Source organism: Alligator mississippiensis, chromosome 4, assembly GCF_030867095.1.
Source record: "Alligator mississippiensis isolate rAllMis1 chromosome 4, rAllMis1, whole genome shotgun sequence".
Classification (NCBI taxonomy): Eukaryota; Metazoa; Chordata; order Crocodylia; family Alligatoridae; genus Alligator; species Alligator mississippiensis.
Window position 1 is genome coordinate 163,412,442 of NC_081827.1, and position 14,572 is coordinate 163,427,013.

Here is a 14,572-nt window from a genome sequence, read left to right on the forward strand (position 1 = left end):
AGAGTTTTAGTTGTAACTAAATGAAAGCATCTGGAGAGCAAGAATAAAGAGCTAAGGGACACACCATCTATGCACCATAACTTTAACTTTTACCTCATTTTGCAGCCCTGCCTTCTCAGTTACCTTCCTGCAGAACCCACCAGGTCTCTGATAACTGTGGAGAAGCCAAGTGTGGCAGGATGGGAGGTTTGGTTGCTAGGAGGAGAACAGAGATTCAGTCTCATTCCTGAATCTGGGCTGTGGGTACAAATGATGGGCTTTGCCTACTGATTAGTGGCCCAGGAGGCTTGCAGAGACATGAAATGGCCTACCTCTCTCAATAGGATCTTCTTAAGTGAAAGAGAAGCCATTGTGTGATGAGCAAGGCCTGAAACCATAGCTGTTAGTCAGTAGCGTAACTAGGAGTAGGTACCCAGGGCACTAGCTTCAGATGCCCACTCAGAGGAGACACAAGAATGGGAACTGCTGCCACTGCCAGCCCAGTTGCCAGAGCTGGCATCAGCAGCCAGGCCACCACCTCTGCATCCTGAGCAGGAGCACCAACAGGCATACTCTTGAGTCACATGCACTGTTTTATTCATACCAGTAGATGTTCTCATCATGGTCCCCATCCAGTGCTTGCATCATGCACTGTGCAGGCATATTTCTCAGCTGCCCACCCCAGTCTCAGAGCTGTGTGCAACTTCTAGGTATGCCTGTTCCCAGCACCATCAGGCTGTTTGGTATTGAGTGTCTCCTGCTGGGAGCTGAGGAAGTGCACAAGGTACTGAGGAAGTGTTCACCCTCATTGGGTCTCACCTCATTGGGAAAACACCTCACAGTGTTTTCCAGTTTTATCATCTGGCTGACTGCTCCCTGTCATGTCCTCCCCAACAGCCACATACCTGTTGAGAGGGGACACACCTAATGCAACCTAGTGCCCTTTGTAGGTGACCTATGTACAATCTTGTGACAGGGAAGTTCTGATGGGAACAGTTACTGCAGCTGGTCCTTATTTTACTTTCTCTCTTCTGCTCAAAAGTCTTGCTTAAATCACACCTGCAGCTGCATTAATGGCTTCTTGGGTCAGTGTGGAGTCAGAACCTTTCTCTCCCCTTAAGTCTTGTCTACATTGCAGCCTCAGCTATTGATTTCAGTCCTGAAATTGCAATAACATGGAGTTATGGGTTCTACATTGGTTAGGAGAGTCCACAGCTGAGACTTCACTTGTTAATTATAGCCAAGGCCTTGTCAGCACAAGGGGTATATTATCTATGATTATTATGTAGATATAATAAATCTTTGAGGTATTATGAATATGCAGCAGCAAGATAAAATCAGGAACAATGAGTTTGCCCCCAAAACTACTGAAGCAGTCATTTTGAAAGCAAAGCGTTGCTGGACTAGATACACCCTCCCTATGGAGGAAAAAAGGCTCACAAAGAAAATGTTGAATAATGAAATTTCAATTGATTAAAAAAAAAAAGGGAAACAGGAAGAACCAGGAGGCAGCATATGGGGAGATACAAGGGTAAAACAAATTAACTTGTGGGGAAGAACATTTCTAGTAAGATGTGGTAATCTGCAATAGGAGAAGACAGGCTATTTCACTGACAGTGAAATGAGTTATAAACCCCAGTGACTGACATAACTGCATTTTGCTTCCTGATCAACTTGCAAATCAAGGACCAACCTGTTCCCAAACTATCAGCTGCACTGGAGAAGAGGCCAATGCTGGGATCAGTGTTTTGAATCTGGTTTGCTCTTCTGCTTTGGTTGCAAAGATGGTGCATGGGGTTAGGTTGCCAACTTCACATACAACTCCCAATACTGAGGCCTTCCTGTTAGCTAGGATTCCACAAAAATCTGCTCCTAAAACATAAGTCACTCAAAAACTGTAGAATGAGAAATTACTATAGGCAGAAAAAATTCAATCTAAGGAAAAAGCAGCATTCAAAAAGCATGAAGTGGCTGTCCAGGCGGCACCCTCCCTTCCATCATTTCCAGAGATGTCTAGTGTGGCAGAGGGCTTTCTTTAGAAGCTGCCTAATTGAGAAGGATGGAGTAGGGAGGTATTTACATTTTTCTTGCAGCAACAAGTGAGTCCAATGAAATGAATCAGAGCTGCACCTCGACTCCACATGTAAGAGAATCAGGTTTCCTGCTCCTAACCAGGAGATCTTCCTAGTGATATTTCTAATTAGACAGTTTTTGCCAACTTGTATCTAGAGAACGACTGGAACACTTTCCTGCATTTCATTCCTGTCAGCAACTCTGTGCTCATTTGAGATGGGGTTTGCTCTTCCAGGGGAGCAGGAGTCTAAAAATTGGCGCTCCCAATGGCAGGTAGTTTTTCACTAGTTATTTCTTTCAGTGGAGACCATCTTTCAACAAAGTCAGCCAGCTCAGCTTCTTTACAAAGAATTCTTTCCCTTGAGTTATTAAAATAAATGGAAACATAACCAATGCCTGTAACAGCAGATGAGTCAGGCTTATTTAGTGTTCCTACATTCTCAGTGTTAAAATAGTTTAATCTTATGTATGGATGGTTGGTCTGAACATCCACAGTTCATAGTTAATACATAGTTCCAGGAAGGCAAGGGCAAATGATTACTAACAATTGCTTGATGACCTACATGCAAAGGAAGTTACCACTTTTTTGTGTTCTTAGAAAGAAATACATTTCCTGTTTCCCGCTTGGGCAAAGTTTTCCTCACGCTGCCTGGCCCTCAGCAAACTGAATGACTGGAGAATGGATTTTTTTTTTTGGCAGACATATTTCTAAATACAAAGCATGATTGGTGTTCATTATTGTCATGGACTCACGAGCCAGTTGGAATGATCGTTCTGGTGTCTAGTCACAAATGCCTTAAATGAGCTTTGCCAGGTAGAAATGTGGAATGCTTTCCCCAACTTTTCCCGAACACCGGTATTGGATATATGGCTCATTATAATTTATCCAACTCCCAAATACTTTGGACACGAGGAAGGTGAGACTGATTCCCCCACCCCCCAAGTTCCCCCTTTTGGTAGGCTTTGATCCCCCAATACTCAGCTTCTTTTCTTTTGCTAATTGTCTGCTACACCTGAGAATTTCCTTCAGCCCTGGCCTGTTCTGTGCTTAACTTGCTGTGCCTAGCGTCCTCTATTCAGAGACCCTAGGAAGAATGTCTTTGAAAACTTGTCTAATTTTATTCCAACTAAATAGCTGGTCCAATAAAAGATATTACCCTAAGAAATTCTTCCCCAACTTTCATCTTGCCCAGTGTAGACTCTTGGACATTACAAAGGGAAAAGATCTATTCATATAACTCTCATTTACTCAGCACAAATTATTCTTCTCCAGTCTTTTTCCAGACCAATTTCAGAGTCCCTCATAACCCAGGGGAAACAAGCCCATCTTGTCATTTCCTTTAGTTGGCTGGCAACCATCTTGAAGGGACTTAGTATTTATAGCATTTCAGTTTTTGAGCAGTTTAGGCACCATTATGTGCTATGCTGTGTTGTACAAGCAAAAATGAATGATTCAGAAAATAATATTGCTGACAGATTTTTTAAAACGTAGCTGCTGAACAAAGTGATTCCATTGTGTCTTGGGATTTCTGGAGGCAAATGTCCTTGGGGAAATTATTTTTGGCACAAACATAAGACTAACCAACCCCACAGAAAAAGGAGGGGGGGAAACATTTCTATAAATGGCGACTCCCACTGTGGAAAGTATAAATAGATATCTGTTGGAAAGGGAAAAAAAACCTGCAGTCTGATTCAGCATTGACTTGTGCATCCTGCTCTGGGCTTTGGGCTGGCTTCTTAATTGCTGTCATTATGAGCTGCAGCTCAAAGCAGAGTTTTAATGGTGGTTCCCAGGGGATAGGCAGAGGAAGCAGTGGTGTTGTTGGTGGTAGAGCTATAGTTAGTTCAATCTCTTCTGGAAGATGTGGAATCGGCAATTTTTCTGGTGGTAGTTTCAGTGAAGGATTCACTGAGAGGGGGCTGAAAATTGGCAATTGTGCCGGTGGAAGCACTGGACCTGCCATAAGTGGAGGTATGCGAGTTGGCTTCAGTGGTGGCTTTGTAGGAGTTGGTGATGGTATCAGTGGTGTTTGTTGTAGTGATGAAAAGCTGACCATGCAGAACCTTAATGACCACCTGGCATCCTACCTGGATAAGGTGCGATGCCTGGAGGAAGAGAATGCTGAACTGGAGTGCAGGATTTGGGACTGGTATGCCAAGCATGGCCCCACCTGTGAGCCAAGGGACTACAGCTGCTACTACAAGGAAATAGAAGATCTTCAAAACCAGGTAGGACCTCCTTCTTTCATCCAGGTTCTAATCATTCTCCTAATGATCCTAATGCACGTGGCAGAGAAGATTGTGCACACACATCGAAATAAGTGAAGACAACTGCTTCTTTGAAACTCTGGCTTGAGGGCACAGAGAAGTCCAGCAACACTATGACAATGGACCATTGTTGCACCATGTTCAGATGGATTAGGATAGTGCTTCAATTTTTCAGTCAAAATTTCTGTTGAATAAACCTGATGAATACTCTTTGCTCCTGCAAAAGGCAATTTGAGCCTCTCAAGGATGATTGCCCGCTTTGCTGACATTGCAGGCCAATGTGATTTTTGAAAACCCTCGGGCTTCTTTAAACTGCTGTGGAAGTGCTACCAGCTGTGTGTACACTGGTAGCATTATTGAAGAAGGACAAAATTCAGAATGTAATTACCTGCCTGCTCAAGCCCTCTAGCTGTGCAGCTGTCCCGAGCCTGGGATCTGACACTTAGAAAGCAGCCCTGCATTTGCACTATGAATGAGATGGAATTGCTCTGACCTGTGCCTCCGAGACTTTTGGTCCTTTCCACACTGTTGTGCTTATGGGGACATTTGCTGGGGTGTGTTTACTACTTATGCTGCTAATGATTTGTACAATGAGCCAGGTGCAGGGCTGAAAGTCCTCTCTACCCTCCTGTTTTCCAGATCATTTGTGCAACTCTGGAGAACAACAAGATCCTTCTGAATATTGACAACAACAGGATGACTGCAGATGACTACAGAGTGAAGTGAGGATAGATATTTGCTTTGAACAAAGATAGTCATGCTCCCTCTAGTAGGTTACATGAGCAATGCTGCTGTGTGTTACCAATTATGCATAACTATTAAAACAAGGCTGATGCTAAACTTAGACCCATTCATAAACAAGCTCGATAAGAGCAAGGAGAAGTTGTGATGAGCTCAAGCATTGACTTCTCTGTCCTTTTTTGTCTTTGGTTTAGGTATGAGACTGAATGTGGTCTTCATCAGTGTGTGGAGGCTGATCTCAATGGCTTACACCTGATTCTGGACCAATTGACTGGATGTAGGGCTGACTTGGAAATACAATTTGAGAACCTAAAAGAGGAGATATGTCATGTCAAGAAGAGCCATGAGGAGGTAAATTATTTAATCAAATAATAGTAATAGTAATAGTTACGAGGATTTGTGTTCTCAGGTAAACATCAAATATCAAGAGGGCATAATAGATAAATAGGTTCATAATTACTTATATTTAACAACTTCTATATGAAATTATTATTATTCTGTTCATTTTAGGTTGAGGCAATTAAACCAGAGGGAGTAGAAGTGCTTTACCCCAGAGCAAACAAAGAGTCACTGAATCCTATGCTCTGACCCTCAGTCTATTCTCAAAGCAATATGAATAAAACAAAGTTCCAGGAGCCAACATCTGTCCATCACCATTGGCTATCAGGTGGCTTGGCTGACCTTACCCTAAGTCAATACACTTGCCACATTAGTTCAGACCAAGTTCAGGGAAAGGAGTAGGTTTCATCCAGTGAGTTTCTTCCAATCATTTTTGCAGAACAAATTAGCACTATAAGAATGCAGGGTAAATTTGTTGTCCATGTAAGCCAACAGGAAAGCATGGGCCAGTGTGTAGCATTGACAAGTGTAAAGTGTCTCTGCAGGATCCTGGTTACACTGTGGTTAGGACACATTAGATCTGGAATCACAGCTGACATCAGGAAACTAACCCTCTCCTCTAGCAAAACAGTCAGAGCTTCCTTACACAGCTTTGGGTCATTATCATACTAACACTACAACATGGAAGGATAGCTCACTGCTGTGCAGTAGTTGCTGCTCTGCTTCTGGAGTCAGATTTCCCAGTAAAGTAGGCAAGCAAGACTGTAGGTTTTAGTAGAGTTTTTCCCAGTTGTAATTGTTGCTAGTGGGTGAAGAAGGAATGTAAGAGATGGGTAAGATGGACATTTGAGAAGTACCTTGTAGGGAAGTTGTTCCCTGACAGGTGGTATGGCTTCTGCTACTATTGTTAAAGGAACAAAACCAAAATAATATTGTCATTTCCCCCTTCCCCCCATTGGCTTCTCTCCACAGGAAATGAATTGTCTGAGAAGCCAGTCAACTGGAGATGTCAGTGTGGAGGTCAATAGCTGTCCTGGGCCAGATCTAAGGAAAATTCTTGAAGACATGAGATGCCAGTATGAAACACTGATTGATCAAAATCGCAAAGAGATTGAGGACTGGTATGCTTGCAAGGTACAGTAAATATACAGAACTGTAGCTAGCTTGCCATCTAGATAAAGTTTGATGCATTGACTGGAACTTTAGATATATCTAAAATCAACTAATACTGAGTGAGAGAAGAGGTGGAAAAGAGAGAATTAAGTAAAAGTACTTGAGGTATTTCAAGTTCTGACAATCGTGCAGTGCAGAGTAGGAAACAAAGCCCACAGTATACTCTAAATCTGATCAGATTCAAAATAAATTGCCAGAATATTGAAGCTCCTTGTCCAGGACAGGTCTCAAAAGGGTTACAACATCTCCTTACAAAAGCAGACTGGTGAGGGCTGGTCAATGGAAAACTGGATTTGAAAGCAAAGTATTCTCAGAAAGAACCTGCTTTGCTTGAAAAATAGTTATTTTTCATTAAAAACCAAACCCCCCAGGCATTAAAATTAACGTTGCCTTTGATTTTTTTTGTTATATTTTTGTTTTAAACTAAGCTCTGAAAGTTTTTCCCATAAAAAGCTTTTTTCTGACAGGCACCAATATTGGCACCATCATTTGGGAATAATAGGTTCAGCTGCAAAGGAGGGGGTAGGTGAAGTGATGAAAGTATATGGAGTAACCATGACAAGGAAGTAACCCAGGACTAAGATGCATTGGCTAAGGAGTCAAACTTTCACAGTCCCTGTCCACCGGGGGTCTATTTGGGTCTTTTTCTTCTATTCCATGAATAGAACATTTGGAACCATTACTTACAATGTTGTTTAAGAGCTCTCTGAAGATCGTGTGTGTTTTTCAGCTGGAGGAAGTGCATCAGGATGTTGTCACTAGCAGTCAGGAGATGGTGTCAAGCAACAACCAGGTCATTGAACTGAGACGGAAACTGCAAAGCATGGAAATTGATCTGCTGGCCCAGTGCAGCATGGTATGTGAAAACAGAGAGTGGTATTTTTAGCTCAGCTGGGACACCATGGCGCATGGCTTCCTTGGATATTGGGCAAGCAGTCATCCTGGCACTTTATGAGGAAGTGCCAATACCTCCCATGACCCCCTTTGTTGCTAGTAGAGAATTGTTTTTGGCTTTGTTTTGGGAACTGCCAATTTCTTGTTTTGAAATAGATTAACTCACTGTAACAGGGGGCCTGCTCAGGGCCATTCTCAGAGTGGCCCGCCCACCTGTTCCTGGGCCAACCACCCACGTTCTCACCTGCCATGCCTTGATGGTAATTAGTTAATTAGATGTTAATAAGCAGGAGGCTGCCCATTTACTGCCCCGATGCCAGGGGGCACTATCTGTGGTTCCATTCCTCCCCTACACTGCAGCCCAAGCCTCACAGATGGCATCTAGCTGTTCTTATCATCACTGGCCCCTCGCTGGGCCCCAGAATCCTCCTATCAGGACCCCTCCAAGATCCCTCCCTTCAGACGGCCTACCCTGCCTTAATTCAGGCTATCTAGCTCACTAAAACTATTTTCCCCTCTCGGGTGTGGTCCCCCCCGGACCTTTGGCTACCAGCCCTGGCCCACCTCCAGGCCAGTCAGAGCCCCAGGCCCTCAGCTCTGGGCGTTTCTCACAGTGGGCCCCCCCGGCCTTTTTGACCATCCTGGTCCTGGCCACAGCATTGGCCAGTCAAGGGTACTCTCTCGATCAGGTCTGAGTCTCTAGCCCCTCTCTCTTTCCTGGGGTCTGCCCTCCGGGCCCTACAAACAAAGGGGTCACCCACCCGGTAGTGGGGGCCAAGCGTTAAGGCGTCCTGACCTGCCTTTCACCGGGGTGGTAACTGGCCTGGCATTTCCTGGGGGCTCCCGTGCCATTGGGAGCCCCACCAGGCCACCCACTCCCGCCAGGGTGCAGTTTTAGGTTGTACCCAGAACCAGGAGCCTCCTATCCTTCCCCTACAGCTCCTCCCTTACCTCCAGATGACACCAGCAGCCCTCCAGCCAGGCAGTGTTGTTGCCTGGCCTCCAGCAGCTGAGCTGCCCTGTTTATTTGGGCAGCTCCAGATCCCAAAATGGCTGTAAAGTGGCAGGCACAACCAGTGCCCTGCCACACTCACGCATGATTCAAGTAGCAGATTTTTCTTGTTCAAATCACAGCGAGACACCCTAGAAGCCTCTCTGGCCGAAACCAAATGCTGCTACAATACCCACCTTGCTGAGATACAGAAACAGATCACTTGGGCAGAGCAGCAACTGGCTGAATTGCGGGGAGAAATGGAGTGCCAGAACCAAGAGTATAGGAATCTCCTGGACATCAAATGTTGCCTGGAGCAAGAAATTCAGACTTACTGCTGTCTGCTGGAGGGCGGGCACCATGGAATTGTGTAAGTAGGCTGTGGGTGCACCAGAGCATGAAGTAAAACCCCAATGGCATGAACTGTGGAACATAAGACCTAGTAACATCAACAGCAAGTTCTCTGGGTGAGGAATGAGAGTGATGTCTGAATATCCTCACCGATTTGTAACTAGCTTGCTTTATTTAGAAAAACTCCAAGGGTTTGGGCCCTTGGTTTAGATAAGCACCCAAAGGATGATTCAAACCTGGTATTGTACCAATATATCATCTGCTCAGTTATTCTGTGCTTTCTGCTATGGGTTTGCCAAGAACTTCTGAGAAGAATTTTTTAGAGCAGTACTTTGCCACTTGCCCTGCCAGACAGGATCAAGAACTGCCAATGGAAAATAATCTGAAATGCTAAAATCTGTCTGAGCTATTTCAAACTTATAAAAATATTTCAATTTTTTGGAAAAATTGAGTCCCTGGAGAGTCCCTGGAGGATCCTGTGCACATAGCCTGTGAACCATGGGAAGGGAAAGACATTATCAGAAGTTTGTGTCATTTCCTTTTGTATGCAAAGCAGTTGGTTCTTATCAATTAAGATTTGAAATAAAGACTCTTGATATTAGACTCCAAAATGCCTACAGAGGCACGTAAATAAAAGTACTGATTTACAAAAGCACTGAGTGTCCCATGGTTCTGTTCTTTTTTACAAAGTAAGTTTTTTTTCTTTTTATTCACCAAAAAACCTTCCTCTCTCTCAGTGGAGCAGTAGGAAGAGGAGTTAATGAGTCTTCAGCTGGAAAAACTGGAGGACTTCCATCTTCTCACTCCTTCTCTGCATCTTCCCAGTGTCAACCTGTGTGCCAACCAATGTGTCAACCCATCTGTCATCCGTAATCCCTGCCTTCCCAGAGTGGGGATGTACAAGGTGAAGAACACTTTATTATCACATAAACATGAGCTGTTTCTCTAGGCTCTGTCATTTTTATTGAGCAGGAAGATGCATCAGAGTCATTCTCTTGCAGGTGGTCTGGGGATTCCAAAATGTTCCTATTTTATGGGCATACCAAAAGCAATAGGATGAAGACTTAAGTTCTGATGTGCAGCTGAGCTTGCCACCATACACGTTTTTGCCCCCAGCCACTTTTCTGACAGTTTCTTCGTTAAATGAATGAAGAGGCCACACAGTCAGATTCGTTATTTTCTGAACAGATTATTGCAGAAGGGCATGTGATTAATTTAACTCCATGCCCTCTAGAGAGGCTGACCAAGGCAAAAATGAGAGCAAACTGTAGGGAAAGATCAACTGAAAAATACTCCTGATATTTACTCAGTTCTGCTGAAGCCCTCTGTCCAGAAAGACCTATCATTTCTATTCAGAGGTGCCACTTCTCTGCCTATCAAGCTACTTGCTTCTTTCATTCTGTAATGCTGTACTTATCCAATTGCTGCTGTTTACTTGAGTTCATATGAGCTGTGATTGGTGATATGCTAACCACCAAAAAATTGTCTCAAATAAAACGCTCCTACTGCTGATGCATCCAGAATCCTGTGTCCAAGAAGTATTTGTTATCAAACCTTTAAAGGGCTTAATTGTCACAAAATTCTGAATACCCATGTCTGTAAGTTGGAGATATCTCAAACTGGACACTCAGATCTGGAAGTCATACAAACCCAAGAGACTCTGGGTTAGCAGAGCTGTGCTGACCCTTCCAGGTAAGCAGGGTACAAGTATAACAAAGAAACCCTGTTCCCTTGCCTGGGCCTCTGAATGCTTTTTGTTTTATAACCAGTAATGCAGAAGAAGAAGAAGAAGAAGAAGAAGAAGAAGAAGGAAGAAAAAAGAAGGGTTTATTACATTTTCCATTAGATCTGATTCAATTTTTCCTGTGTTTTAGCTTTTGCTCAGAAGCTTTCATCCACATAATGAAAAGCATTAGTATTTTATTTAATCATTATTAATGATTGGAATCTCCATCCTTGGACGTTTGTGAGAGCAGGTTAGACAAACACTTGGATGAGATGGTTTAAATAGGGATGCAATAGCTTAGCTAGACAGTGTGAGTGGGGCACCAGCCCTGAGTACTGATTTGGTGGGGAAGAGACAAGGGTCAGACTAGTGGCCCCTAAGAAGCCCATGTGGTAACACTAACAGCAAAGACTGAACCTGCAACATGGCAGCAGCAGTAGGGTTACCATATGTCTGGGTTTTCCTAGACATATCCTCTTTTTTGGCTCCCTTTGCTGCATCTGACCTGGTTATTTAAATGCAGGCAAAGTGTTTGGGATTTAATTCCCAGTCCATTTTGAAGATGGCTGTTGCTAGGTAGAACCACAGGCCCCAGAATACCCAGTGCATGCACGATTGGGACCTGAGTTCTCAATCAAGATCTGAGTTTTCACTTTATTGCAAAAAAACACGGAGAATGTGATACCACTTCAGTGGATGGGGGGAGGGGCTGGGGGAGGGAGTCACCGTGTTTCTCTGTGCACACACTCAGATGCAGACAGCCAGGCAGGGTATGGGAGCTGCCCTGGCCGAGCACCTGGATACAAGTAAGCTGGAAGAGGGGTGTGTGTGTGTGTGTGTGTGTGTGTGTGTGTGTGTGTGTAGTGCTGGGGAGCTGGGGCTTCAGCAGGGCATGGGGGCTAAAGGGAGGGGGCAGTGGGGAGCTGCGCAGCCCGGTTGGCTGGGAGATGCTGCCCAGGGTGGAGGGTGCACAGGCCTCCCCTCCCCAACCCTCCAGGCCATGCAGTGAATGGACTTGCTCCACCACCACCTGCAGGAGCTGGAGCTGCTGATGCAGCCATTGCACTTGCTCCAGCCGGGACAGGACAGGGGCAGCTGGGGGAAGGGGTACCAGCAAAGCCCAGAGGAGAGTAGGGAATTTGGATTGAGACTGAGGGGACCTGGCAGGATCTTGGGGGGGCAGGGGGATGTGGGTGGCAGCTGAGGGGCACCAGCAGAGCCCAGAGGGGAGTGGAGATGGGACTGAGGGGCACAGCCGTGGGCAGGGGCAGGGCACTGGTATATCACTCGGGGCTACTTGGTAGGCCTGTGTGAACCAGCAAGTATTTGATTCAGATTTGGATCTGGCCAATTCAGAGGGACAGTGATTTGATTTGGTGATTCAAATCACTGTCCCAATTCAAGTCGGCCAATTCGGATTCAGAGATTCGGCGCCAATTTGGAGATTCGGCCATAGACTATAATGGGGAATCACTAAAATACATATAACTTTGTCATTGTTTTCCAGATTCTGATGAAATCAGCAGGGATGGTAGCCCCTTTTGAGGGCATGAAGTCTGCCATGTTTCAAGGAGATAGGCCAGGGTTTTCTGTGAAAGTGCACCTCAAACTCTTGAAAGCAAAACTCGTATCATTTGTGTGTGTTAAGGCAGAGTGGGATAAATGCAGCAGAGATGGTCGCCCGTCATGCGGGCATGAGGCCTGCCAGATTTCTTGCTGAGAACTGAAACTGGGGTGGAGAATGGCATACTGCTAATGGTTAGTGGTGTTAGTGGTGGTGGTGCAGGTGCAGGCACTGCTACCACCTCTTTGCTCCCACTAGCAGCAGAAGACTCATCACTGCCAGGAAAGAGGGTGCGTCTATGTTTGGGTCGGGAGGATCTTGCAGCTCTCCCTCTGCTCCCTCTCCCTTCCCTGCCAGAAGACCTGGAACCTGCCTTTCCACTATGCTTCATAATGTTTGGTGTGCTGCAAAATGTGTGTGTGTGTAATATATGTTGTGCTCTCCTGCATAGTGATGACACACAGTCAGGAAAAACACAGATTTCTTTTTGTCGGGGGAAAGAATTAAGACAGACTAACAAGAACAAATAAGAGGATTTTGGGGAAAGAATAAGTTGAAAGGAATAGATAGGGATAACAGTAGGGATTGTAGGCAAGGGTAAATAGGAAAGGATTGAGTACAACTTACAAGAAGAGAGGCTAGCTAGCAAGAGACTATATAGCAAGCCAGAGCCTTTCAGACGCTGCTGCTCCAAGAGAGAGACAGCTCACAAAAGGCACAGATCACTTCAGACACAACTTGTTATGTTGTTTCTATGTTGTCCCCCCCGGAGCACTGTGACGGGAAGGGAACTCAGGGAAAGATCACAGTCACTGGCCAGCTACAGATGTCCATATCAGAGCAGTCTTTCCCCGCCCCCCCCCAGCCTTTTCCATATATGGAAGATCACTCCACCCCCCTCCCTCTTCCCAGTTTCTATTTCCTGCAAGCCTTCCAAATCTCCGAATCTCTCTAAATTGATTTGGAGGCTTCCAATTTGATTCGGACCTTTTAATGGATCCCCTGATTTGAATTGGATTCAGAGATTCGGACACTGAATTGGGCCGAATCTCCTCTGAATTGAATTGGCTACTGAAGGCTTTGCACAGCCCTACTGCTCAGTGCTACAAAGCAGCAGAGTGGGGGGCACAGCCACAGCTGGACCTATATCTTGTTGAGCAAAGGGGGCGGGAAAGCTCTGACTTTCTGTTTAAAAAAAAGTAAAAAAAATAGGTATTTCAAATATATTTTATTATAATGACTGACGCACTGATAGGTTTCCAAACTGTTTTAAAATTGTAAATAAATCAATAAAACATTGTGTTAAATTGACAACTATATATATATATATAGTGGCATTGTGGTGGGAGAAACCTCCCTAAGGTCCGTTGTCTAGCTGTAATTTGATTGACAGACAACGCGGGTAAAGAAAGACAGCTGTTTATTTGCTCGAGCAAAGACCATGAAGCCAGCAAAAGGCAAAATGGCCCCCCCTCAAGGGTGAGGCGATCTTTTATACTTCTTACAACAAAGCAAGACTATATGGTTAACAAAAAGCAATACTTGGGGCGGTGCTGTACAAATCTTTGTAACAGCATATTTCTATTAAGCTGAACTAGCACTTTTTTAAAAGCTAAAAGTTAAGTAACAGTAACATTATGTTAGCAAAACCTTACACAGTAGAAGATACTTCTCAAGGACACAACCAGTAAGCTCAAACAATGGTTTCTCTGTCTTATCTTACTTCTAGCTGTAGCTGATTTTTTTAGCACACAGACACAGATTCACTTTTTAACTCAGAAAATGCTTGTTGCAGTTAAAATGATTACTTGACACAAGCAAAGGCCTAGCTATCATTCTGCCTTGTGGTCAGCTGCATTACTAGGCCACAGGTCATGCCTTGTATTCAGCTGTAAAGCTAATACTTCTTAAAAATCCAAATTATTGTAAACCTAACAGTATGCTTTCAGAAAACTATTCTATTTCAGGGCAATGACAAACCTGCGGACTACAGCGTTTCAATTTAATCATGGAAATATGTGGGTTCAGGTTTTTTTTTTTAATCAATGAATTCAGGTTTTTTATTAGACAATTTTCAATTTTAAACAGAAAAAGAAAACTTGGTGCTTACTGTGGTGACGGAGCAGACGTTGCATAAAACAAGAGCGCTGTCCGTCATCTGAGTGCAACTTCAGCATTTACTTAATGCTTTTATTTTTCATTAAATTTCTGAGGCAACAACACTTGTTATTTACTGTAATAGTTAGAAATACTACCCCCCCCCACCATCATCCTCTCCCTCCCCTATCCACTCCACTCCCCAGACAGGTGTCCTCTTTTTTGAAACTGGAAATATGGTAACCCTGAGCACCAGACAGCGTGCAGGGTGTGCTCGGCATGCCTCCCATCCTGGTCTCTGCCCTGGGCACCAAATGTGCTAGTTAGGCCTCTTGCCTTGCAGCCTTTTTTTTTTCATGACTGTTGTTCAATAGAG

At 44.4% G+C, this 14,572-nt stretch overlaps 1 protein-coding gene across 1 annotated transcript; it reads left to right on the forward strand.

Annotated features, from left to right (window-relative positions):
- The first annotated feature begins 3,712 nt into the window (after positions 1-3,712).
- On the forward strand, positions 3,713-10,332 carry LOC102576528 (keratin, type I cytoskeletal 19). Its single transcript, XM_006264564.4, has 7 exons — positions 3,713-4,281; positions 4,960-5,042; positions 5,256-5,412; positions 6,373-6,534; positions 7,304-7,429; positions 8,602-8,828; positions 9,547-10,332. Exons 1-7 carry the CDS (start codon positions 3,805-3,807, stop codon positions 9,680-9,682), a joined length of 1,368 nt encoding a protein of 455 aa, XP_006264626.3. The 5' UTR covers positions 3,713-3,804; the 3' UTR covers positions 9,683-10,332.
- The last annotated feature ends 4,240 nt before the right edge of the window (positions 10,333-14,572 follow it).

What these genes read in the sequence shown, in the direction of transcription:
- LOC102576528 (XM_006264564.4), top strand. Translation starts at nt 3,805, where the DNA reads ATGAGCTGCAGCTCAAAGCAGAGTTTTAATGGTGGTTCCCAGGGGATA. An exon ending in TCAAGAAGAGCCATGAGGAG is followed by an intron (nt 5,413 to 6,372) that starts GTAAATTATTTA and finishes TTCTCTCCACAG; the next exon opens with GAAATGAATTGTCTGAGAAG. An exon ending in AGGACTGGTATGCTTGCAAG is followed by an intron (nt 6,535 to 7,303) that starts GTACAGTAAATA and finishes TGTGTTTTTCAG; the next exon opens with CTGGAGGAAGTGCATCAGGA.